The sequence below is a fragment of the Apodemus sylvaticus genome, chromosome 11, assembly GCF_947179515.1.
Source record: "Apodemus sylvaticus chromosome 11, mApoSyl1.1, whole genome shotgun sequence".
Classification (NCBI taxonomy): Eukaryota; Metazoa; Chordata; class Mammalia; order Rodentia; family Muridae; genus Apodemus; species Apodemus sylvaticus.
The window spans coordinates 98,464,558-98,488,179 of record NC_067482.1 but is presented as its reverse complement, the minus strand read 5'-3'; the positions used below and the strand labels follow the sequence as shown (position 1 = coordinate 98,488,179).

Genomic DNA, 23,622 nt, shown 5'->3' with positions numbered 1-23,622 from the left:
AAATTTTTATAGTCAATTTGCTTCAATCTGGGTCTGAATCAAAGTCTTCTGTTACAATTGCTTTTAATGTCCTTTTAATGTGCTTAATCTATTGTTTCCCTTGGAACTTTACTGCAATTTATCCTTTGAAGAAAGCAGCTTGTTTGTCCTGTAGCAATTCCAATATATATGTTTTGCTAAATGAATCCTGATGTTGTTGTTTTAAGCACATTCCTCTGTTCCTGTAAAATAGTAGACAGATCTAAAGACTTGATCAGATTTAGGCTTCACTTTTTAATCAAGGCTATTTTGTAGGTTGTGCTGTGACCTCTCCTCAGGGAGACACACATAGAAGGGTCCCACCAGTGACGACCTTGGAAGCGTGACCTCATTTAGGGTCACAGAGAGTGATTTCTAATCCCAACACTCCTTGCTCATTGATTAGTTGAAACATCTGTTATCGATGTATCATTCGCCACTCGGTTGCCATGAACGTTTATTTCTTGCAGTAAGATAAACATATCTGTACACCATTTCCTTTTATCAGTTTTCAAAAGAAATATTTCATGTCTCAGCATATTTCAAACGTTGCCAACAAGTTTTTCAAGTTTTCTTTTCTGGTACCATTCTGAGATTATCAGTGTAAGCATCTCGATGTGTTTTACATTCCAGCACAGTTATTCTTACTTTTGATGTGTACCTTGTCCAACACAAAAGCAACAGAAACTCCTAAAGTACACTGTTGAGTCCTTTAAACATGAACCCCAGAATAGTCTGTTTAGTCTCTGTGCTTCTCAAAAACAAAATAAATAAATAAATAAACAAACAAACAAATAAATAAAACCATTCCAAGAATCTCACTCACTTGCCCAGTACCTGAACACATAATACCTCCAGAATAATTCTAATTATATTAGTAACAACACGATTATCAAGACAGCTTAAAATAATTTTGCAATTATTCTTCTCCTCCGTGTACATCCTGTTGAAAACTGACAGTTAACATGTTCTTTAATTCCTCTGCAGTGCTGTATCACCTCCACTTTGACTTTAAAATACTGCTTCTTATATACTTACAATTATACAAAACATTTACAGGATTCAAAACCTAAAACTACAAAACAAAAACATTTGGTTTTGCCAAGCTTCCACTTCTGTGCCCTCGGCCTTGTTCTCTCTCAAGACCGTATTAGTAACTGATGATTTGATTTATAGCTAATTCTGGACATCTGAGTAGTCACATTTGATAAAATGGTACGATGAATTACCAAAAACCAAATCATCATTGCTATGGAAATAAAACACAGAACTAGGACCCTGTGGACATGTTGAAACATATTTATCAGCTGAGTAATAATACATTACCATATTTTACAGGTGTTTCTGCTTAATGACACCTTAGTTAATATATATGACTAATTAATTAAAATTGAACTTACAGCCAAACAGCATTGAAACTCACGCCTGAATGAAATGTATTTACTATATTCATTTCCACTCTGAGGGACATCACAGCCTTTCTTAAGCTCAAGAACACTAAACAGCACTTCAGTACTATTCTTAGGAACCATTTAAACAGTGACATAACCAAAGGAAAAGCACAAATATTTTTAAATGTGGCATACATCATAGAAAGTACATTTGTTTACAACATGAAATGCAACACAAGACAGCAGATCACTGCCTTGTTTGACCTCAGCTGGGAAAGCATGTGCCACAAAACTCCATTTTTTCAACATTTTGAATACAGATAATATTATCTGTGGATAATAACTGTGAAAGCTCCTCAGGCATTGACTTTTTAGCATTACAGATAAATTGAGCAAGTATGTGACTTTGTAAACAGGAAATGCATAATGAAGATTGGCTATATACACATACATTCTCTTTCTTATCTTCCCTTTGCCTAAAAGTTGCAAATATATACAATCTTCTCTACCTTGTCTTTTGAAAGGAGAAGAGGAAAAGGGAGGATGTGTGTGTATAATAAGGATTTCTATATGGTAACACAGATGAATTCCACATTTCATTAAAAAAAAAAAAAAAAAACCCAAACAAACAAACAGGCAGACAGACAACTACTAGGGACTGAATCGATCCCTTAATTTGTCAACGATTAGTCCCATTCTGAAGAACATTTATTTGGCTGTCTCCAACTTTTGGATACTAGAAATGGTATTGTAGTAATTACCTCTCAATAAATATCTTTCTGTTCTGGGGGCAGATCCCTGGAAGTATAGTTGCTGGGGTAAAGAATGAATGTCCATTTAATTTTGCCAGACACTTTACTTAGATTTCTTCAATAATTGCTTCTAGCACGACTCAGACGAGTTAGATAGAAAGGACTGAAATTCGTGAGCCACAAGAGTTGAAGTGATATTATTATTTTAAAAGATTTATGTAATAAAAACCGAATAGTGATAGAACAATTATGTATAAAAAATAAAGCCAAACACGCTGTAAGCATTTTGAATGTTGAAACATTTCACCTTTCTGAGCGAGACTGTTCAACCAAAAGAGCAACTAAAGCTATCATCTTTTCAAGGGCGGCAGGTCTGTACTTCTCTTCTGCCAGAGACAGGATGTCTTCTTCCTCCTCCTCTTCTTCCCCTTCTTCCTCTGACAATACTTCAACTTGAGGCTAATCAGAACAAAATTGATTTTAATGTGTGATTAGTTTTAATTGCATATAACAGCTAACTTGTTTTAGTATAACTATCAGAAAAACACGGCAGGTGCATGTACCTAGGTAAAATCATTCCAAGATTAGACCTTAACCTGACACAGCCTGAGTGACAATCAGGACAGTTTTAGGTAAGCAGGAGGAACAATACAGTTCTCAAAAGCACTTATATTAGATAGACCCTGTGATGGTTTGTATATGCTTGGCCCAGGGAGTGGCACTATAGGGAGGTGTAGCCTTGTTGGAGTAGGTGTAGGCTACCTTATCCTAAGTGCCTGGAAGCCAGTCTTCTCCTAGCTACCTTCAGGCGAAGAAGTAGGGCTCTCAGCTCCTCCAGTGCCATGCCTGCCTGGATGTTGCCATGTTTTTACCTTGATGATAACGGACCAAATCTCTGAACCTGTAAGCCAGCCCCAATTAAATGTTGTCTTTTTATAAGAGTTGCCTTGGTCATGGTGTCTGTTCACAGCAGTAAAACCCTAATTAAGACAGACACTTCACTAACTTTTGTTTTACTGGAATCAAGCTCTTTGGATAATTGAGACACAAAAAACAAAAAACAAAAAACAAAAACAAAAACAAAACCCCTACGATAAAACAGTATTTCCAGTAAGAAAAAATGTCAGTCACACATACAAAAGGCATCTTAATCTGAAGTTTCTAGATATTTATATGGCTTCTGAAACAGTGAGAGACTGTGTGGAACGGTGGCACTCAGTTGGCTAAGGCAAGAGATTATTAAGTCTGAGTTTAGCCTAAGATAAGATTCTGTCTCAATGAAAGAAGGAAAGAACAGAGGCAGGGAGAGGAGAAGGGCAGCACAGCTGCCACTGCTGTCAACACAACAGCTATAGAGGCTGGAATTAAATAAAACTACCTCATATACTTTTAAGAGAACACATCATTATTTTTTTAAGAGACTTTTTAATTAGCAGCCTGGGTTTCACTGATCTAAACCAAGTGAGCTTCTCTAAGTTTCAGCTGCTTAATCTGTCTTACAGACATTAAAAACTATTTTTCTCTTTTAGGGATACAAGCAGGGTTGAATGTGATGTTGCACACAGATCATGAAATGTAGTTGTTACAGACAGAATCCATATGTATGTTAATATATTATTGAATTTATGAGGTACAAAAACTTTCAGAAGACTAAAAAACTAAACAGTAGGAGCATAAAATGTGAAAATCTGAACCACAAATCAAAACCACACATTATTTTGCAGCCCCTGTGGCTAACCCGTGGGTACTAAGATGAATAGTCTGCTGTGTTTCAGACTTACCAATCAAACAACTTAGCACTCAATTTGTTTTACTACTCCGTATATACACTAAAAATAAATCTAGGATCCTCTATACTACCAAATACAAGAAGACGAAGGGACTTTAGCAGTTTCTAGGACTTGTCATCATTTTCCATGATGTGAACTGCTGGAAGCATGACCCCCCGCTACACTGACACACACAAAACTGGACTTACGTTTTCAGGTCCTTTGGTTCCCATATAGAAATGGACCATTGTAGATATGGCTTGCAGTGAAAGTAGAAACTGGCTCTAAAAACAAGCAATTTAAAATTTTAAATAAAAAACAAATTGGAAATGTTAAAAGGGTACATAATTCAAAACAAAAAACAATCAAACAAGAATTAGTCTTACCTCTTCTTCACCCATTTTGGCAAATTCATAAAGGAAAGCAAAATACTCAGTAAGATGTTTGCTGTGAGGTTTTACACCATGTTCCATAATTAACAACAGTGTTCTAACAAATCGAGTAACACATGAACGACCACCAATATCTTCTACTGAGGCATCCATATCATCTGACCTGCAAATAAAAACAAATATACTTCAGAGAACACAATAAATATGCAGACATATATTGTTTTGGATGAAAACTACTTTTTTGTTTTTGTTTTTGTTTTTGTTTTTTTTATAACAGAGCCTGGCTGTGTGACTCTGGATGGCCTGGGATTGAAGGTGTGTGCCAGCATGCTAGAACAGTTTTTAAAAATCCAGTCCTTTAATTCTGTGAAGCAAATACCAGTTTCAATAATGTAAGTAGTTATCCTCTCATTACTGGAACTAAATAAATCTAAACAAAAAGTTAGTTGGTTCAATATCCTAAAGATGCACTTAGTTAAAATTTCAAAAGGTCTTCCTTTCTTGAGATATATTATTAGAGACAAATTTTTATATTCCAACTATCTCCTTATAAATACTTCAAAGGACCTGGTTGTACAAGGACTTCTTACCCGTCCTCCATTCCTGGCTGTAGATAGAGGTGGGCATGCACGGGTCTCAGTCTCTGAATCACATGGATGCACAAACGCTGGAACATCTTTAAAGGAGAACCTCACATTAGGTGACAGACATTACAGATTTAGAGGTGCTGGCATATACCTATAGTATAGCACACAGGAAGTGGGAGCATGAGCACCACATGTGTGAAGCAATTCTGTGATGTATTCAAAGGTAGTAAGACCTATTTAAAAAACAACAGTAAGGAACACAGCTCAACAGTGTCATGAAGTTCACTATTCGCGAAGGTCCGCACTATAATCCCCAGCCACAGAAAATTATTTTTACAAATTCAGCTTTATGCTAAGAGAGAAAACTCAAACTACTTGTTTCAGTAAAATAGATATCAAACTCTAAATCTTTATGAAACCTCCTCATCTGGTGCATATGTGTTGGAGATGAAACTGAAGCCCACATTAAGAGAAATCCATTAAGAGAATTGTGGTGCAGCAGACACTGGTAGAAAATGTTAAATACAAGAATGACTATGTAACCTGTTTCAAATATGTATCAAATTCCACTTTTAAATATACATCCAAAACAAAATTAAAATATAGATCAGAACAAAATCTTATAGGCAGATAGCCTATATACCCAAACAATCAGAAAGCAGAAATAAAGCTGATGGAGGGCCACACCCTACAACACTGGCATTCTGTTGTCTGACGCAGGACTGCTGCTTCAAGTTCCAGGTCAGCCCGGTTTACCTACCTAGTGAGATCCAGGACAGGCAGTTATACAGTCAGTCTCTGCTTCAGTAAAGTAAATAAAAAGTAGAAATCTCAAATGTTCTACTAATGAATCAATAAAATGTTTTAATCTAGTCAATGGAAAATTATCTGGTGGGAAGGGAGATGAAGTATGGATAGGTTATTTTCTTTTTCCTGTTTGTTAAGAACAGCCCAAGCTGCCCTCAAACTGATGGTAATCTTCCAAAGCCTCCTGAATGTTGGAATTAGAGGCATAAGACGCCGTATCCAGTTCCAGACATACCTTCTAACACGAACAAATCTTAAAAGGATTAAGTCAAAGCAGTCATTCACAGAAGAGATCAGCATGGCTCTGCAAATGCTGAGCACAACAATCCACAGAGATGAGGAGCAGAATAGCAGGCAAAAGGCTAACAGGGAAAACCACTACAGACTCTCTAGGAGGGGATGGATGTCTTGAGATTACACAGTGCCTATTGATTTTGTCAATATACTACGAAAAAATGAAAGTTTACACTCAGTTTTGGGTGACTTTTAAAGTAAGAATTCTCCTAGGACTATACTTGCTATATAGCTCATTTAGAAAAGTTTTTCTAAATAAAATATTGATAATACCCCCAACAAAAGAATTGTCCTGCAATAACAATTGGTAAGTGGCATAATGAGTACACTGTCACTGTCTTCACACACACCAAAGGAGGCCATTGGATGCCATTACGGACGGCTGTGAGCCACCATGTAGGTGTTGGGTATTGAAATTAGGACCACAGGAAAAGTAGTCAGTGCTCTTAACCACTGAGCCATCTCTCTACCTCAGATTAAGTTTTTGATATATGAAACATGACTCTAAAATAATGTTTAAACATTCCCTGGATAACTTTTCTAATTTAAGAAAACAAACAGATCCATTTGGCATAAGAATGAATTTACCCTATACATGTAATACTGTATTACAGTACTGAAGGTAGACTCTATAAGAAATGATCCAGCAATAGCAGCTGGTCTTATTTAATGTATAAAAGACAAAATGTTCCTGTCACTTCATAGTGGCAGTTGTGTTAAAAGATCTGACAGAAAAAAAAAAAAAGCAAATGACTTTTATGATAGGAGACAGAGTTCTGCAAATTATTTTCAATGCCATTTATAGGCCAATTTACAATAAACTGAAAGATCTTTCCTTACCTGTCTCACAATTTGATTGGGACATTTAATTAGTATCTGCATTGGCCACCAGTCATCATCAGCCATGCGGTCTAAAAACCACTGTAAGAAAACAGAACATGATTTAATATTCAAACAATACTTGTTAAGTTAAATGAAACAAGCCACAGATGAGGATATTTACTTGACATTTCCATTACATTAGCTTCTTACTAAAATGGCTTGTCTAAATGTTACAAAATTTTAAATCTTCATTACAGGACTCCAGAGACATCACTCTATTACTGAACAAGAAGACAATCTGAGGTACTTAAAGGAGTAGAAAGTGGCATGGGGACAGAAATAAACTGTGACAATATAGAGAAACTTAAATGTAAAATGTAGTCTTTGTCCAAACACTCATTCAAACCAACTGAAACAGCTTGTTGGCAACAGAGAAAACTAACAACACTGCTTAATTTTATTTGTAGAAATTGAACTGTGGTTGCAATTTTTTAAAGTTCTCATCTGATAAACATATATATTAAATATTTATTATTAAAAATATGAAGCACACATCTTTAATCCCAGCACTTGAGAGGCAGAGGAAGGCAGATCTCTGAGCTCAAGGCCATGTTGATCTACCCATACAGTTCAAAGATAGCTAGGATTACATAGAGAAACCCTTTCTCAAAACACCAAAACCAAACCAAACCAAACCAAACCACATGGTATTTCTGAGTATTCACAGTAAGCATATCCTCTGAAAGACACTGTCAGAGAACGCTTAGGAACTGAAAATTACTCTTTGTGGAAGCTGTGTAGCAGGCAAAGCAACATTTAATTTGGCTTTTTCCCATATGTTACTTAAAAATTTTATGCAACTTCTACTGATCAGATTTTCATTTACAATGCTATAAGCTAAAATTACAAAATATAAGAAAGTAAAACTCTTCTATTAATTTCATCTTTTAGCCACTGTGCCACTATTTTCCATGTCTGGAAAAAAAAAACAAACCCAAATCTTGCATGACTATGAAGAATTATACTTCTTTGTTTTTAGTCACTGATCGTATTAAGATAGTACTTCAGTTGTCATTACCCATTAGTAAATTATCTCTAGGGAGACAGTTTTCATATAATAGGGAAGAAATAGAAGTGGGCATAAATCAATACCAGGATATATATGAGCCCTTTAAAAATTTTTTTGTTGTGTGTGTGTACCATTCTGGATATATGTGTGTATGGCATATGTGTGCACACGTGGAGTCGAATGAGCTCAGGAGACACTTCCCTCCTCCCATCATCACATGGTCTCTAGGGATGGAATTCAAGCCTTAAGGCTTGTGCACCAAGTGCCATTAGCCATCTTGCTAGCTCCGAAATATATTATTTTATATGAAAATAAAAATTAGTTAAGAGCTGGGTTTGGTAGTGCACACCTGTAATTCCAGCATTCACAAACTGGAGACAAGATGAGTGCCTTTTGATCTAATCAATATAATACGAAAAAGGGTAAAGGATACAGGGATGGGAATTTAGCCCTAGATTTAAAATACAAATATCAGCTAGGCAAGGGGCTGCACACCTGCAATCCCAGTACTGAAGGACTGAAAGAGCAGAGCAAGACATCTGTCTGTGAAGTCTGAAGGAGGGCAGGGAATCTATGAACATATGTAAACTATCACTAACCTTAATGCAAGGCCAGGCCTTACTACATGATGCAGGCTAACCTTGAGCTCTAGCTTGCTCTAATATATTCTTATATTCTTTCTCCCTCCCCCTCCCTCCCTCCCTCTCCCTCTTTCCCCTTCTCTTACCCTCCTCTCTCCCTCCCTCCCTCTATCTCTCTCTCTCTCTCTCTTTCCCCCCTCCTTCTCATGTGTGTGTATCCATCTGCAGTGCAGACAGGCCCTGACTCGTGATTATTCTGTTTCTCCCACCTGTGTGCATGGACAATAATTCTGCAGGTTCACACTGAAACTAGAGAACAAAACAAAGACTATGAAATGAATTAATTGAGTATTAACCTAATCTTTATACTAGGTTTGAAATATAAGCTGTAACTTTCTAAGTGATCAAATATTAAGAACAACTTATAGGAGATTCATAACAGATAAATATTTTGGCTTTATCTAATTAAAAAAAACAAACAAACAACTTTCAAATTAGAGAATTTCTAGCTGTGCAATGTTGGTTGCGGCCTTACCTCACAGGCTGCCTGACTATTATTAAACTGTTTGGTCAGTAGTTCAATCCACTGAAGCATTGTTGGCTTAAAAAGGAAAATAAAAAATAGTCAAGATACAGACTTTTTGTCAATGATAACAAACATCAAAACATAATTAAAATGATATTGTTGATGATGATGATACGCACAAAAATCCACAGGGAAAACACACATACCTTCTCCTTTGAATGAATGAATGTCTCTAAAACAAAGGAAGTGCTTAACTGTTAAAAAAAAAAAAAAAAGATACAGTTAAGCGTGCAAGTCTCAGTTCCTGTAAAGCAGAAAGTCTGGCAAAGCCATCTGAGCTAGTCATCACCTTCGCTGTCATTAGGGACACAGCTTTAGGATCTGGTAATGTACTTGGAATACAACTGCACAGCTGCCACATAAACCTGGAATTTAAAAAGAGTTAATTAAATTCTTAGAGAAGACTTGAGAGAAAAAAAAAAAAGACTAAATTTACCCAAACTTACCCAAAATAAGTGTGTTCAAAAATGTTTTTGTCTTGTAAAAATTGCATGTTATCATGCCAAATCCACTGGAGAAAAAAAAAGGTTGACAATTATCAGAAAGCAGTTTAATATATTTTACCAATATTTTTATTTAACAAGAAAAGATATAGCCTAAAAACTTAGAAATTTACCATAAAATATACATTAAAATTCATATTGACTTTTTGTTCCAACTATAATTAATATAATTAATATAAAAGTAGCTAAGCAGTTACTTAGCTCAGCCATTAAGAGCATTGATTGTTCTTGTGAGGAACATCTACTGGCTAATAAGCATCCTTAAATTCAGTTCCAGGAAGCCAATGTGGCCTCCTGACCACAGGCACCACACACATACAAATAGAGGCAAAGAACACACATGAAATTTAAAAAATATATTAATCTTAAGAGAGAGGTGGATACTACCTCTACCCTTTTTTAAGTATTTATTGGATGTCTCTGAGTGTGCCGGTGTACACATATGTGTAACAGTAGTGCACTTCCTGCCTATGGAGGACAGAAGAGGGGTTGGAACTCTCACGAGGAGAGTTGCTGGGGGCTATGAGCTATCACAGGGGGCTGGAAGCCAAACCTGAGCTCTCTAGAGGAGCAACAAGTGCTCTCAACCACTGAGCCACTGCTTGAGCCTGACAACCTGCCATTTTAAAATTTGATATTTATCTGACTGCCTCAGGGGTCACAAGAATTTAACATTATTCATAAAGATTTTGAAGTATATGCTCTGAAATCATGTCTAAAAAGCAAATACATTAAGAAAAGGCATGCTATATTTTGATAAAGACAGAATTTAAAATTTCAAAATAAAAATTCTGTGGTAGATTTCAATTAGACACTAAACAAACAACATTTTTTGATTAGTAATTCAAGTAAAACAATGCTACTACTTTGTTGTAGAAAGATCTGACCATGCTTCCAGACTTTGTCACACATTATCTTTTGGTAGTGGGTGCCTTGGGCATCCATCCTAAACATGTGCCACAAACTCACTAGATTATAAAAACAAACTTCTGTTAGAAATATTGCCATTGCTATTTTGATTAGCCTTACATTTCTACATACAACTTGAAATTTAAGATTTCAAAATGGAGAAATGTTCCCTTTTTTAACGTTTAAAAAAAGAGCTAACACTGTAAGCATCCTTAAAATCTCAGCAGTCCTCTGAACAAACTTAGTATTCTAGGCACACGCACCCATATTTAGTGAAAACATTCATTGTCAAAGTAAGTACCACTTTAATTCTCCATTAAAAGTATTCAACTATCTCTACTTGCCTTTCTAGCCTGTTATAATTTTTTTAAGTATGCTAAGACCTAATTGGCATTACAGATATTAATGCTGCCTACATGCTTTTATACTGAAGCATTTCTTGTACAAACACCTAATGTAATGCAAACTATTGCTAAAATCAAAATAATTTTTACCTCTAGTAACTCTGATGAAACATCAAATTTGTATTCTCTGCCATTTTCTTCTTCTGGTTCCATGCGCTTGTAAAACAGCATATATGCACTATGTGTCTTTATGAAGCAAGGAGAAAACATTTTAATTTTTGACAAAGTATGAAATAAAATTAAATAATATAAATAATATATAACACTGCTAAATTATTACATATGATCACCTTTTCAAAGGAGAAATCCATGAATTTATCTGTAACCGAATCATAGGTTTTTGTCTGCAGAAAAAAAAAGTATGAACATCATTTCATAAACATTTATGTAAAACTTCAAAGTAACCTTGTAAATAACTCCAAAATACCAGTACATTCATAGAAATCCTACATACATGTACAGGGGATGTAGTTCAGTGGGAGCATATTTGCCTAATATGTATAATATGTGTAAGACACACTTGTCTAATATGTATAATATGTATAAGGCCCATTTGATACTCAGTATCATGGGTGAGTGTGTGCATGTACAGACACACAGACAGACACACACACACACACACACACACACACACACACACAGTCACAGTAACAAAACCACTCACTCAGTACAGGTATATATCAGTATTGAAGTAGTTGGCTAGCACATACAAAGTCATTGTTTGGGGTACAGCACTTACTCAAAGAAATTTCTATACACTTTACAAATTTAGCTAATATATACTAGCATCAGCATACAAATCTTTTAAGATGCTGAATACTATAAAATTGTGATGAAAAATATTATTATAACAACAAGGAAAACAAAACAAAACAAATAAGAAAATGGCAAAATAGTTGGTATGAGCCAAAGTTTTCTGAACATGATTAAATGAAAATACAAATCAAGTCTGTATATTTTCAACAACATTTTGGATAAGATAGCTAAATTACTTATAAATATAACCTTTTGACTTAAAAGAATACATTTTCTCCTTGGTATCTAGACTTTGAATATTAGCCAAAATGTTAAGAATGTTTGCCCTGATCCTGTTTTTTTCTGAACATCTGTCACACCCTACTTTCATAACTATTTGAAGATTCTCTACTGCTGACCCTAATCCAAAAGGCACCACTTTCTGTCATCTGGACCTTACTTCTTGCAGCTGCCAAGAATTATAGTTTGCCTCCTGCATAGTTTCTCAAAACTAAATAAAATGATGCAGGTTAAAAAAAATTTCCCAGGATACTTAACTATTTACCTCAATGTTGAAAATAAAAAATCTGAGTCTGAGAACTATAAGTTTTTGCAGATAAAACAGACATGCCAGCATAAACATGAAGAATCCAACTTATGACTAACACGGAAAAAAAGGAGATATTCCCTTCCCCAAATGGGGTTGGGAAAGAAATAATATGGCAGAGATTTAAAAAAAATAAATAAATAAAAGCAACAGTGAGGAGAAGAGACAGGGACCGCCTAGGAAACATACTGTAGAAGGCCAAGATCTGAGTACAAAGCGGACTATGAGACAAGGAGAGGCTAGACCTGCAAAATGAAGCCAACTGTACATGAAATATATGCATAGGGTGCCACAAGGCTTCTGAGAGCATTAAGACTACCTCTAAATGCATAGGGAAGAGAAGAGTCATTACTAAGTCTGGAAAACTAAAGATGTAAGTAGCATAAGAAATGAAGAGAATTTTTAAAGGGAATCAGTCTTGCTGTATTATGCATAAATTAATAATGATGGTTAGGAGTCAGAAGCAAACATTCTTAAAAACAAATATTCAAGGTACTTTTCAAAAAATATCTGAGAAAACGAGATTAGAAATTTGGAAACTTTTCAGCTGAAGGAAGCAATTTGTAAAATTATTTTTGTCACTGTTTTTCAAAAGAAATAGGAAATGTTCTAGAAATATCTAGAGATGCGTCTGGTTTAGATATAGAATCCTATTCAAACGTCGTTCTCATCTAACGTACTTCCAAACTGTAAGCATATTGTTGCTCTCAGATTGTAAATAAGAATTTAATAAGAAAGTCTTTGTTGGGCTGGACAGATGGCTCATTGGTTGGGAGCACCAACTGCTCTTACAGATGTCCTGAGTTCAATTCCCAGCAACCACACGGTAGCTCACAACCAGCTGTAATGGGCATCCGATGCCATCTTCTGCTGTGTCTGAGGAGAGTAATGGTGTATGCATATACATTAAATAAATAGATAAATAAATAAATCTTTTTAAAAAGGGGGGGGGGCTGGTGAGATGCCTCAGCAGTTAAGAACACTGTCTGTTCTTCCAAAGGTCCTGAGTTCAATTCCCAGCAACCACATGGTGGCTCAAAACCATCTGTAATGAGATCTGACACCCCCTTCTGGTGTATCTGAAGACAGCTACAGTGTACTTAACATATAACAATAAATAAATCTTAAAAAAAAAAAAAAAAAAAGAAAGCCTTTGCTAAAAAGATCCTATGTACAAAGTTATTTCATAATAATGATAGCTTTTGATTTTTTAAAAAATCCTATGGCTTATTTATGAATTGAAGCTGGTTTCTAATATTTTGTTTTTCTTTTTTTTATACATAGGATCTCACCATATACACCAGGTTGGCCTTCAACTCAAGAGACATCCGAATCCCTATCTGAGCTTAGGATTCAATGTGTACACATCATGTCTAGAACCAGGGTTGAAGTATGATTGCCTGCTTGGCTGATCCTTCATTTTACAGTAAGTACTGAGACCAAATCCTAAGTCCTTACATCCTAGGCAGGTGCAGTAACACTGAGCTACAGTCCAGCAACACTTGTCAGAGACCAGACAAAGACACTGTTCTTTTATTGTATAACTGGTGTGGCCTAGGTTGCTGGACAGTAAAGAAATAATTATTTCAAGTAATTGGAAATCAACTTCCTTGTATTAAGGTTTTACAGATTATTTCAGTAAAGGGTAAATCTTTTTGGTTTAATCTCACAGACATTTTGAGTAACTAGTGTGTTTAATCATAACTATTCTACCTCTATAATTTGATTTCTATCTTATGATTTCATTTTTTCATCGTGTTTTTTTTTTAAATAAATCTATGGTTGAAGGTAGAAGTAACAACTTTTAAACATTTCTTAATACTCAGTATTTACATCAAACATGGAACATATAAATCTTAGATTGAATTAATAGCAGGTATAATGAGTTGAATATGCTGCTGAATTTTATAATTCAGTAGAAAGTAAAAAACCACTTATAATTTCTAAACCAAACTTACCGTCATCTCACCACCAAAGCACTCAGAGGCAAGCTGAGCAGAATCAAAAGGCTTTACCTCAGCATCATTAAAAAGATACCTACAATAGAGCAAATGGTACTGAGCAAATGTGTACATACTGGACCTCCTGTGTACACAGTGTTTATTATTTCAAAAGAAAGACTTAGATGTATCAGTCAAAATATTTGACAAATTCCAATAGATTCATGTTTTTATAACTTTCATCTAGAAAATGACAGCGTAATTTTTTTGTTTGGGTTTGGTTTTTTTCAAGATGGGGTTGTCCTGTCTGTCCTAAAACTCAGAAATCCACCAGCCTCTGCCTCCCAAGAATAAGATCAAGAGCTAGATGTAACTATTCTGAAAACTGCATGCAGATCAAAACAGCAGCTGTGTATTTTGTTCAAAGCAGTATTAAAGGCGTGCACCACCACCGCCTAACTGGCAGTGTAATTTTTAACAATCAAAACCACTTTAAGAATCTAACATGTCTGATCTGGGGAGCCACGTATTGTGAGACAGGGAATCCATCCCTCACACAAATGCACTCTCACAACTGTACAGATTCGATAATTATTGGGTATTACCAAAAATAATAGAGTGCTTAAAATCAAACATAATGAGAAATGATTAAGCAATGTGGTAAGATATAGATATCATTTTAAAATATATGAGCAGAGCAATTCACTACTTTCATGGATATAAATCCAGGTAGATAAAAAAGCACATGGGCGAGGTTGGGAGGAGGAAAGAAGGGTGGGATGACCTATTTTTAAAAGGAACACTTCAGGCAATGATGCCTGAAAGAATCAGATGAAGAGCTAGATGTAACTATTCTGAAAACTGCATGCAGGATCAATAATAGCAGTTGTGTATTTTGTTCAAAGCAGTATTTTCAACAATTAGAAGAAGGCCTAGTCAGACATACCGTCTTTAGTACACAGGGTACTTCCTAAAGACATCTAAAGACCAAAAAGGGGTCAATGTCCTCCTCACGTGGAAGGAGTAAGGTAAGGAGAGCAAACAGAACAGGTACAGGTAACTTCTATGTAGCACACAAAGCAAGTACTCTGTACCCACTCAACAGAAGGCATTTAGTAAACAGCTCCTGGGAGAGTGAACAAGATTTGGAGGGAACAATTTTGTCTATGAATTTCCTATGATTGTTAACATAAAGCTCATTTATCAGAGGAAGGTATATATTGAATTCTCAAAATCCTAGACCCATCCATAAACTTAAGAACTGATTTCTATTCGTTTGAAAGTTGCGTTGAGGGCTGGAGACATGGCTTGGTGGTTAAGAGCACTGATTGTTTTTCCAGAGGTCCTGAGTTCAATTCCCAGCAACTACATGATGGCTCATAATCATCTGTAATAGGATCTGATGCCATCTTCTGGTCTGAAAGTAGCCTTGAACTAAAAAGCTTTTTGTGGACCACTAAGGTGGTTCATCAGATATAATTACTTGCTGTCAAAGGATGACAACCTGAATTGGATCTCTGTGACCAACACAAAAGTGTGACTTCTATGCATCCACCGATCCATCTGCCTACCCATACAGACAAGACACTTATATAAGGAAAAAAGGATTTAATATTTGGCCTAATTCCCATGAAACCAAGAATTCATCAGAACTACTGTAAACTTATAGCCTTAAAACTGGGATACTTATTTTAAAGAAAAACACTAAAAACTTACCACTTATTGTTCTTGTAAGCATGTGGATTGACTATGTCTCTGATGAAACTGTAATAGTGCCCACCGTCTGCTGTACCTGTGTGAACTGTCACTCCAATCAAGTCATACTCATAGCTCTCTGTGTCTTTCGAATGATCACCAACATCTTTGAAACCTAAAATAATTTACATGACATAACGATAATCACTTTGAAAACATGTCATTTTTAACAACTTTAACAATGTCATTTTAAGATTATGTTTTATAAGGTATTTTATCAACAGAAAAAGGAATAAAACTTTATATATAATTAAGAAAAATTAACCATTTTTAGTTTATAATTATATACAGCACAAACATAAAATACTTGTTTAATCTAACAAACCCTTTAAAATAGTATTGCCTGCTTTTGTTTTTCAATTTTATTTTTTCCCATTAGCAAAAAATACAAGACCAAAACCGGCCTTAGTCTTTTAGCCTTGTGGTAAGAGCTATACTGATAGCAGAGGGGAAGTTCCATGCAGGACAGCACAGTGGCTGAGGAGCTTGAATGTGCTTATGGAGGCAATGCCAACATCTGAACTCATCACCAAAGGCCCGGCACACTCCTTCATGCATGACTCCTGGCTCTCTCTGTGTGTGTAACAGCACAGTCACATGAAACACACTAAAGCAGAGCTAAGATGGACTCTCACTACAACACTCCAAATAGCTACGGAAAGGTCTAAGAGTAGGGTGGCTCTAGACAGTGACTAGTGCTTGATCTGTATTTTCAAATTATCACTATCTTACTGGAACTTCATACAAATGCTAATAATGCCAGGAGGTGGTGGCGCACGCCTTTCCAGCACTTGGGAGGCAGAGGCAGGCGGATTTCTGAGTTCAAGGCCTGCCTGGTCTACAGAGTGAGTTCCAGGACAGCCAGGACCACACAGAGAAACCCTACCTTGACAAACAACCAAACAAACAAAAAACAAAAACAAACAAAAAACAAAACAAAACGCAGGAAATCCTAATAAGACTTTTCTCCCCTAACTTTATGTGACTTGATTGCATTCTTTTCTTCTATCTTTGAAGAATAAGTCAATTCTCTTTAAGAAATAGACTATAACTCACTATTTACATTTCTCATTTCCCATTCTGTGAGGCTAAATGTTTACTATATATTCATTAAAATGGTAGGCACTGGAGTTAAAGGTTAGGATAAGATACTGGCTTCTTGATTCAATAAATTTTAAACACAGCATTACCTTAGCCCTCACGACATAACAAAGAACTTGGTGCAGCACACAAGTCAGAGGCAAGAGCTAGCCCTTTTCAACCTTCTCCCACACCCTTAAGAAGCCCTTTAATCCCAGCATTAGGGAGGTAGAGGCAGGTAAATCTGTTTTGTTAGGCCAATCTTGTTTATACAGCAAGTGTAGTCAGGGCTATAGTAAGACCCTGTTCTCAAAAAAAAAAAAAAAAAAAAAAAAAAAACCAAAACAAACCCCAAAAACCCCATAAAAACATACACAAAAGTCCCTGTGGTCCTTGAGATACAGACCAATAAACTTTAAATATTTTGGTGGCCACTGTTACTTAATTCACTAAAATCTAGCTCCCTGCTTCAATTTGTTTTTTTTTTTTCTTTTCCATTTTTGATTTTTCAAGACAGGTTTTCTCTGTGTAGCCCTGCCTGTCCTGGAACTCATTTTGTACACTTGGCCTCAGACTCAGAGCTCTGCCTATCTCTGCCTCTCCCTCCTGAATGCTGAGACTAAAAGATTGCACCATCATGTCTGGCTCCCACTTCTACTTTTAAATCAAATTGCTCTGTAAAACATAACCAAAGACCTACCAATTATTTTAGACCTACTTTTCCTGGGACTGTTTGTGGAGACTTTAAAATACTGACTCAAATTCCTTTTCACTATTGCTCAAGTTCAAAATCAATCTTTCACGACTTCTCATCTGTCTCTAGTAACCAGAGACGAAGTAGAATGTGTGGGGAACCAAAAGTTATGTGGCTTTGCCACTATTTTACTGCTGTTGCTTTAAGAATAGTCTACATTGCAAAGGGACAATTCAAGAATTCACTGATCCACCCAATGAGTTCCATCATGAACTCTAGGGTCTGGAGATGGACTGGTAGAATTCGAGCATGCACAGAGGCCTGTGTCCAGAACAGAAGAAAAACCCTTTACTTCTGCCTATTGTTGTACCTTGCTTCACAGATGTAAATCGCCGTCTTCAGTGTGGTTTACAAAAATGGCCACATTCCATACTTTCCATTATTCTTCACCCCATCTGAAAATAACCTTTTCCTAACAGCCTTCTATTGTAGAACTTCTCGAATTAAAAATCTAACCTACACTTTTGATCCCAGCACTCAGGAGGCAGAGGCAGAGGCAGGCAGATTCTGAGTTCGAGGGCAGCCTAATTTACAGAGCGAGTTCTAGGACAGGCAGGGCTACCCAGAGAAACACCGTCTTAAAGAAACAAAACAAACCAATCTGTCATCTAACAGATAATAAGCAAAGGACAAAAGTGCTAATATGGTCCAAAGCCAAGAACTATTGTGACTTTTTCTGTCTCATTAGTCACTGCTACCCTTGTACTCAAGAACATAGTATCCCTTCTTCTCGGACTCTTACTCTACATCTCAGCTTAAGTATAACTTTCTCACACAAGTTTTAACTCCTTAAGACCTGTGACAATCATTGTATTTGGCAATATATTACAATTTCAAGTTTAGTGAAATTTACCATGACCTTAGTTTTTCAAAGGGCATAAATAGTCACTAGAAAAAAGTACCCAGACCATGGTCGTTGAAGAGGCTAAATATTAGCTAAGTGAGTAAATATATTACATGGAATGGAAAGACAGTTCAGCAGTTAAGAACACTGCCAGCTTTTCCACAAGACCTGGTTGAATTCCCAACAACCAAATCTTGGATCACAACCATCTGTAACTCCAGTTGCAGGATATCTAATGCCTTCTTCTGGTCTTTGTAGGCACTATGTATGTGCTACACCTACACGCAGACAGCATACACACATATAAAAAAATACTTTTAATAAGATTTTATTTGATTTCTAGAATCATGTAGTTGAAAAGTAGCATTAACTCTTCTCCATTCATACAATTTCTTTGTTAACAGAGACTGTCAATAACAGAGACCTGAGAAAATGAACTTACCTTCTTTCCTGTCACTCTTCCCCATTAGAAAATCTTCTGTATATGGTGTCATATCCAAACGTAAGGGGAAGGAAAAGTGCGTATTCACTTTCTCTTTCATCATCGTGACCATATTAAATGTATACCTCATAGTATTGAAACTCAGAATACGAGGTAATTTCTTAAAACAAGCCCTGAGAGGTAGGAAGAGACAAATTACAAATTTTATTTCAAAAATACCTTAGTATTTGTGCTATTTATTTTAATAATCAACTTAAAGCAGCAATACTGTAAGTCACATAATTTTCTACTGGGGATGGGGTAGGGTGGGGAGGGGGAGTGTGCTCACCCATGCAGGTGTCTATGAGAGGCCAGGGGTTGATGGTAGGAAACATCTATTGTTCTCTACTATGTTTCTTTAATAGCTAAAATATTTATTAATTAGTTGTATTAGTGTGTCTGCACATATGTACACACTCCTGTTTATGCGTGTGGAGAGCATCTGTCACTGGGAGTGGCAGTCAGAGGAGGTCTTCGACTTCCACAATGTGCATCCCAACTACCAAACATGGTGGTAGGTCTTGGGAAGAGGGTCAGTTTACCCTGTTGGATTTCTCTCCATGAACCTACTGTTGGCATCTTCCTACTCTAGCTTCACAGCACTTGGGATGCAGATGCAGACCCCCATGCTGGTTTTTCATGTGGTGCTGGTGATCTAAAGTTAGGCACACTTGCTTACACAGTAGAGGAACGGAACCATCTTCCCAGCTCAGTTTTTAAAATTTGCTTTTATGTGCTTGTATGCATACATGTGTGAAAGTCAGAGATAACTTTCAGGTGTCTGTTTTCTTTTCTCCCCTTGTTGGTGCAAGGCCTTGCTTCTGTTGCACTGTATATTACACTATAATAGACAGCCTGTCAGCTTACAAGTGATTTGTCTCCATCTCCTATCTTGTTTTAGGCATACCGAGAGGACAGATGCATACTACCACATTCAGTGTTTTGTGTGGGTTCTAGTCCTGCACTATAGGTTGTAGGTGCTAAAAATTGAAGTTAGGTCCTCTAGAAGAACAAAGTGCTCTTGAATGTTGAGCTGTCTCTTCAGCCCTTACTTTTGCCCCCCCCCCCCCTTTTTTAAATAGTTTGCTTGGTGTGTGTGAATGAGAATGTCCGCAGAAGTGCCCTGGAGCTGGAGTTAAAGATGGTTGTGAACTGCCATCTCCCCAGGCCCAGTTATGCTTCCTGTTTTATACTTGAGGAATGTTAAACTATGATTTTCCAGGAAATTCTCTAAAAACTGTAACCTAAGGAGAAATGTTTATGATGAATGCATCAAAACACAAGTCATCCAAAAGAGTATCAATTCTCTTTTGTGCAAGGGTAAGAACAACTTTCAAAGTCCTACAGAAACTTAGTACTTTTAAACTAAAAGTACAACTCCCAATTCTAGCTTCTACTCAGATCTCCTACCAAGACCCGGTCAAGAGGCAACTGTTTACAAAAACTGTTTACAAGCAGAGAGAGCTCAGGTTCAGCATACATTAGCTGTTCTGCAGTTTCTATTCATCTGAATCTGCTGTCTTAGAGACCAACATTAGAGAAGTATCTCTGATCTTTCTGTGAAACCACATCTTCAATTGTTGAATGGAAAATAATTTTGATATTAATAATAATGAAAGTAATTTATTTACCACAACATGTTGTATTGACTAAATTTAGTCATGTAGAAGTACTTCCAAACTAAAAAATTCTGTACTATTATCCAGAAACCAGTCAATAAACCTAGAAAACTGAGTCAGTACACACAGATAGGTATGACCACTACTCTCATATTTCATATCTCTCCTGAGAAAATCCAGACAGCTGGCAAGTTTAGAAACTCCCACTTTCTACCCTACTGTGTATGTTAAATTAAACGTCATTGAATAATAAAAGTTACTGAGTGATATTGAGCTATAAACAGCTAATATTACCTGAATCACTACAGTTTACTCTTTATCCATGTTAATTATATCACATTTACATACAGTTGTTCTCAAAGGTCTATATATACTATCGTTAGTTTGCCTTTTAATTCCATTGGGTAACTTATTGAAATGATAAAAATGACACTGAAAGCAGCACACCTCTTTTCTGCTCGGACTTTCTTCCCACAGTGAGAGCAGGTGTACATGTTGTCCCCTTCTAAGGTGTCTTTAATAGTGACTTCATCCAGAGATTCCTGTGTAAGCCAACATTGGGAAGGTGATGTCATCACAAAGAAAATCACATTCCTTTTTTATAAACAGCAATTTCAAATTAAATTATTTTTTCCTCATATAGAATCTAACTTTAAAAAGATATTAACAATTTTACTAGGAAATGACCAATTAAGTGGTCTATCTTTAGTACTAAAAACCAAAACATGAAATAAAATACATGAAAACAGCTATTTCTTCACATGACCACAATTTGTTGTGTATGTGTGTGTGTGTATAAAAGCATAGACAAGCTCAAGTTATGTACAGTATCACTCACATAAATATTCTTCATATCTGCCACTTGGCACCTCACAGTATAAAACTCTTCTGCAGTTTGACTAACATGTTCACAATCCTGGATGATCAACAAGCAAAAATTAGCAATTTGTTACAAGCTCCCCCCCAAAAAACCTTTTAAAACAACAACAAACAGATATACTTACCAAGGAAACAACATTGTTTGTAATGACACCTCCAAACAGGCTTTTGACGGTATTTTTCTTTAATACAAAACAAATCATAGTCAGTGATTGAAATTCAAAGTTATATAAATTTCAAACCACTTTTGAGTCTTCTAGTACTGACCAGTTCTGGAGACATCTCTTCCACTTTGGTAATGAGGTCTGTGAAGAACTCTGTCATGTCCTTCTGCTCCCCGGTGTTGAGGGGCTGCTTGTCCATCGTGTAGGTCTTACAGAACGGCCTCGGGTTATACGCTTTGCACTCGCTCTCCTGCAGAGGGGAGGGGAGGAAGACAGAACAAGTAAGAAATGGCCACAACAACATTTTTGATCAACAATCATACAGGGTAGAAAATGCCACGTCCCTAGCACTCCGAAGGTGGAAATGGGAAGATCAGGAATCCAAGGCTAGAGAATTGGAACCTCCTGGGTTTATGAGAGACCCTAGCTCAGAAATGTAAGAACAAAACCTAAACAATTAAAAAAACCAAACAAACACCAAAACAACACCAAAAACAAAACCTCTGCCCCCCACTGAAAATAAGATAAAATCCAAACTCAAAACAAAACAAGTGAGAAAGATTTCTGCCCGTCACCACACACAGAGAGACCGGCATGTACCACCTCCCCGCCCCCCACCACACCCAAGTTTCTCTGTGTAGCACAGGCAGACTCCAAAATAACTAACTGCATGTGTTTCAGACTCCTGATCCAAGGGCTGGAAGATAATCCAGTATACGCAGCTGAAGACAATTTTCCACATATGCCCTTCACTTCTATTGCCTGAGTTGAATGGTAAAAGTTTAATTGTCCTGGGGTTGAGATAATAAACTCACCTTATGAAATTAACACTGAAACTCAAATTTTAATTATAAAGCTTAAAATTAACTTTTGCAAGCCAAATGAGTTTCTGTACACTGAACTTTATGAAATTTTATTAAAAGGAGTTCAGATTAGAGTTAGACATGGTGACACAATGTTAACCCCAGAACACAGAAGGCAGAGGCAGCAATACTTCTGAAATAGAGGCCAGCCTGCTTTCCAGGACAGCCAGGGCTACACAGAGAAATTTTATTTGGTAGGGAGGTTCTTTAAACAGTAGTTCTGATTTTGTCACTTCAAATGTGCTCCATCTCTCTTAAAAGAAAAACTATAAAAAACCAGGGCATAGTAGTGATGTGCCTATATTCCCAACATGCAGACAGCTAGAACAGGACAGTAAGTAAAAGACCCACATACACAGCAACACCCTGTCCCCAGAATGAGGCAACATTAAAAATCAGCATCAAACAAACTAGTTCTATTTGCTTAGGGAAAGAAAACACATTTTTTCAGTCTGAGAATACCAGAAGTAGAAGAGAAACATGGAAACTGACAAATATTTTGTTGACTCTAAGACTTCTAGTTGATTAGACAATAGGAAGAAAATAGAGAAGAATTTTGAAGAACCAATAACCATACAAGTAGAAAAATAACTAAGTAATGAGTTTCAAAGGGCTTCGTGTTATCAGAGGTGAAGCTGGTTAAGTAGAATGAATAAGACCATAAATACAGTACTTCCAGTAAAAAAATGTTTTAAAAATATTTCCTATCATGAAAAAGACTATCTGCTTGTCCAGTGCCAAACTGTCAGCTCTGAAAACATAGATATAAGAAACATTATATGTCCTGAACAGGTTATATTTAGGAATATATATGTGTAGATACACACACAATTGGTTGGGGGGAAAGACCACGTGTTTGAAAGAGAACAGGAAGGGATATACGGAAAGGTTTAGGGGTAAAAAAGGGACAGAAGAAATGTAATTAAACTATAATCTCAAGAAAATAACTGAAAAGACATACCAATTTCTATTTAATACTGTGTGTGTGTGTGTGTTCATGTACCATCTGCATAACTA

The 23,622-nt window shown here is 36.4% G+C and overlaps 1 protein-coding gene across 6 annotated transcripts in view; it reads right to left on the bottom strand.

The window, feature by feature from the left end:
* Positions 1–23,622, bottom strand: part of Usp34 (ubiquitin specific peptidase 34) — a 183,499-nt gene that overhangs the window by 32,777 nt on the left and 127,100 nt on the right. For all 6 annotated transcript variants that reach the window (XR_007980309.1, XM_052199754.1, XM_052199758.1 and 3 more), the window contains 18 exons: positions 21,846–21,992; positions 21,704–21,760; positions 21,538–21,615; positions 21,147–21,241; positions 19,042–19,214; positions 15,883–16,036; positions 14,185–14,263; positions 11,175–11,228; positions 10,975–11,070; positions 9,515–9,579; positions 9,358–9,433; positions 9,215–9,262; positions 9,018–9,083; positions 6,851–6,931; positions 4,913–4,998; positions 4,317–4,485; positions 4,140–4,214; positions 2,469–2,620 (listed from right to left, as the gene is read on the bottom strand). Coding sequence is in view for 5 of the 6 variants with exons in the window: in XM_052199754.1 (XP_052055714.1) it covers positions 2,469–2,620; positions 4,140–4,214; positions 4,317–4,485; positions 4,913–4,998; positions 6,851–6,931; positions 9,018–9,083; positions 9,215–9,262; positions 9,358–9,433; positions 9,515–9,579; positions 10,975–11,070; positions 11,175–11,228; positions 14,185–14,263; positions 15,883–16,036; positions 19,042–19,214; positions 21,147–21,241; positions 21,538–21,615; positions 21,704–21,760; positions 21,846–21,992 (1,751 nt within the window). In the remaining variant the exon portion in view is untranslated. The remainder of the gene's footprint in view (positions 1–2,468; positions 2,621–4,139; positions 4,215–4,316; positions 4,486–4,912; positions 4,999–6,850; positions 6,932–9,017; positions 9,084–9,214; positions 9,263–9,357; positions 9,434–9,514; positions 9,580–10,974; positions 11,071–11,174; positions 11,229–14,184; positions 14,264–15,882; positions 16,037–19,041; positions 19,215–21,146; positions 21,242–21,537; positions 21,616–21,703; positions 21,761–21,845; positions 21,993–23,622) is intronic.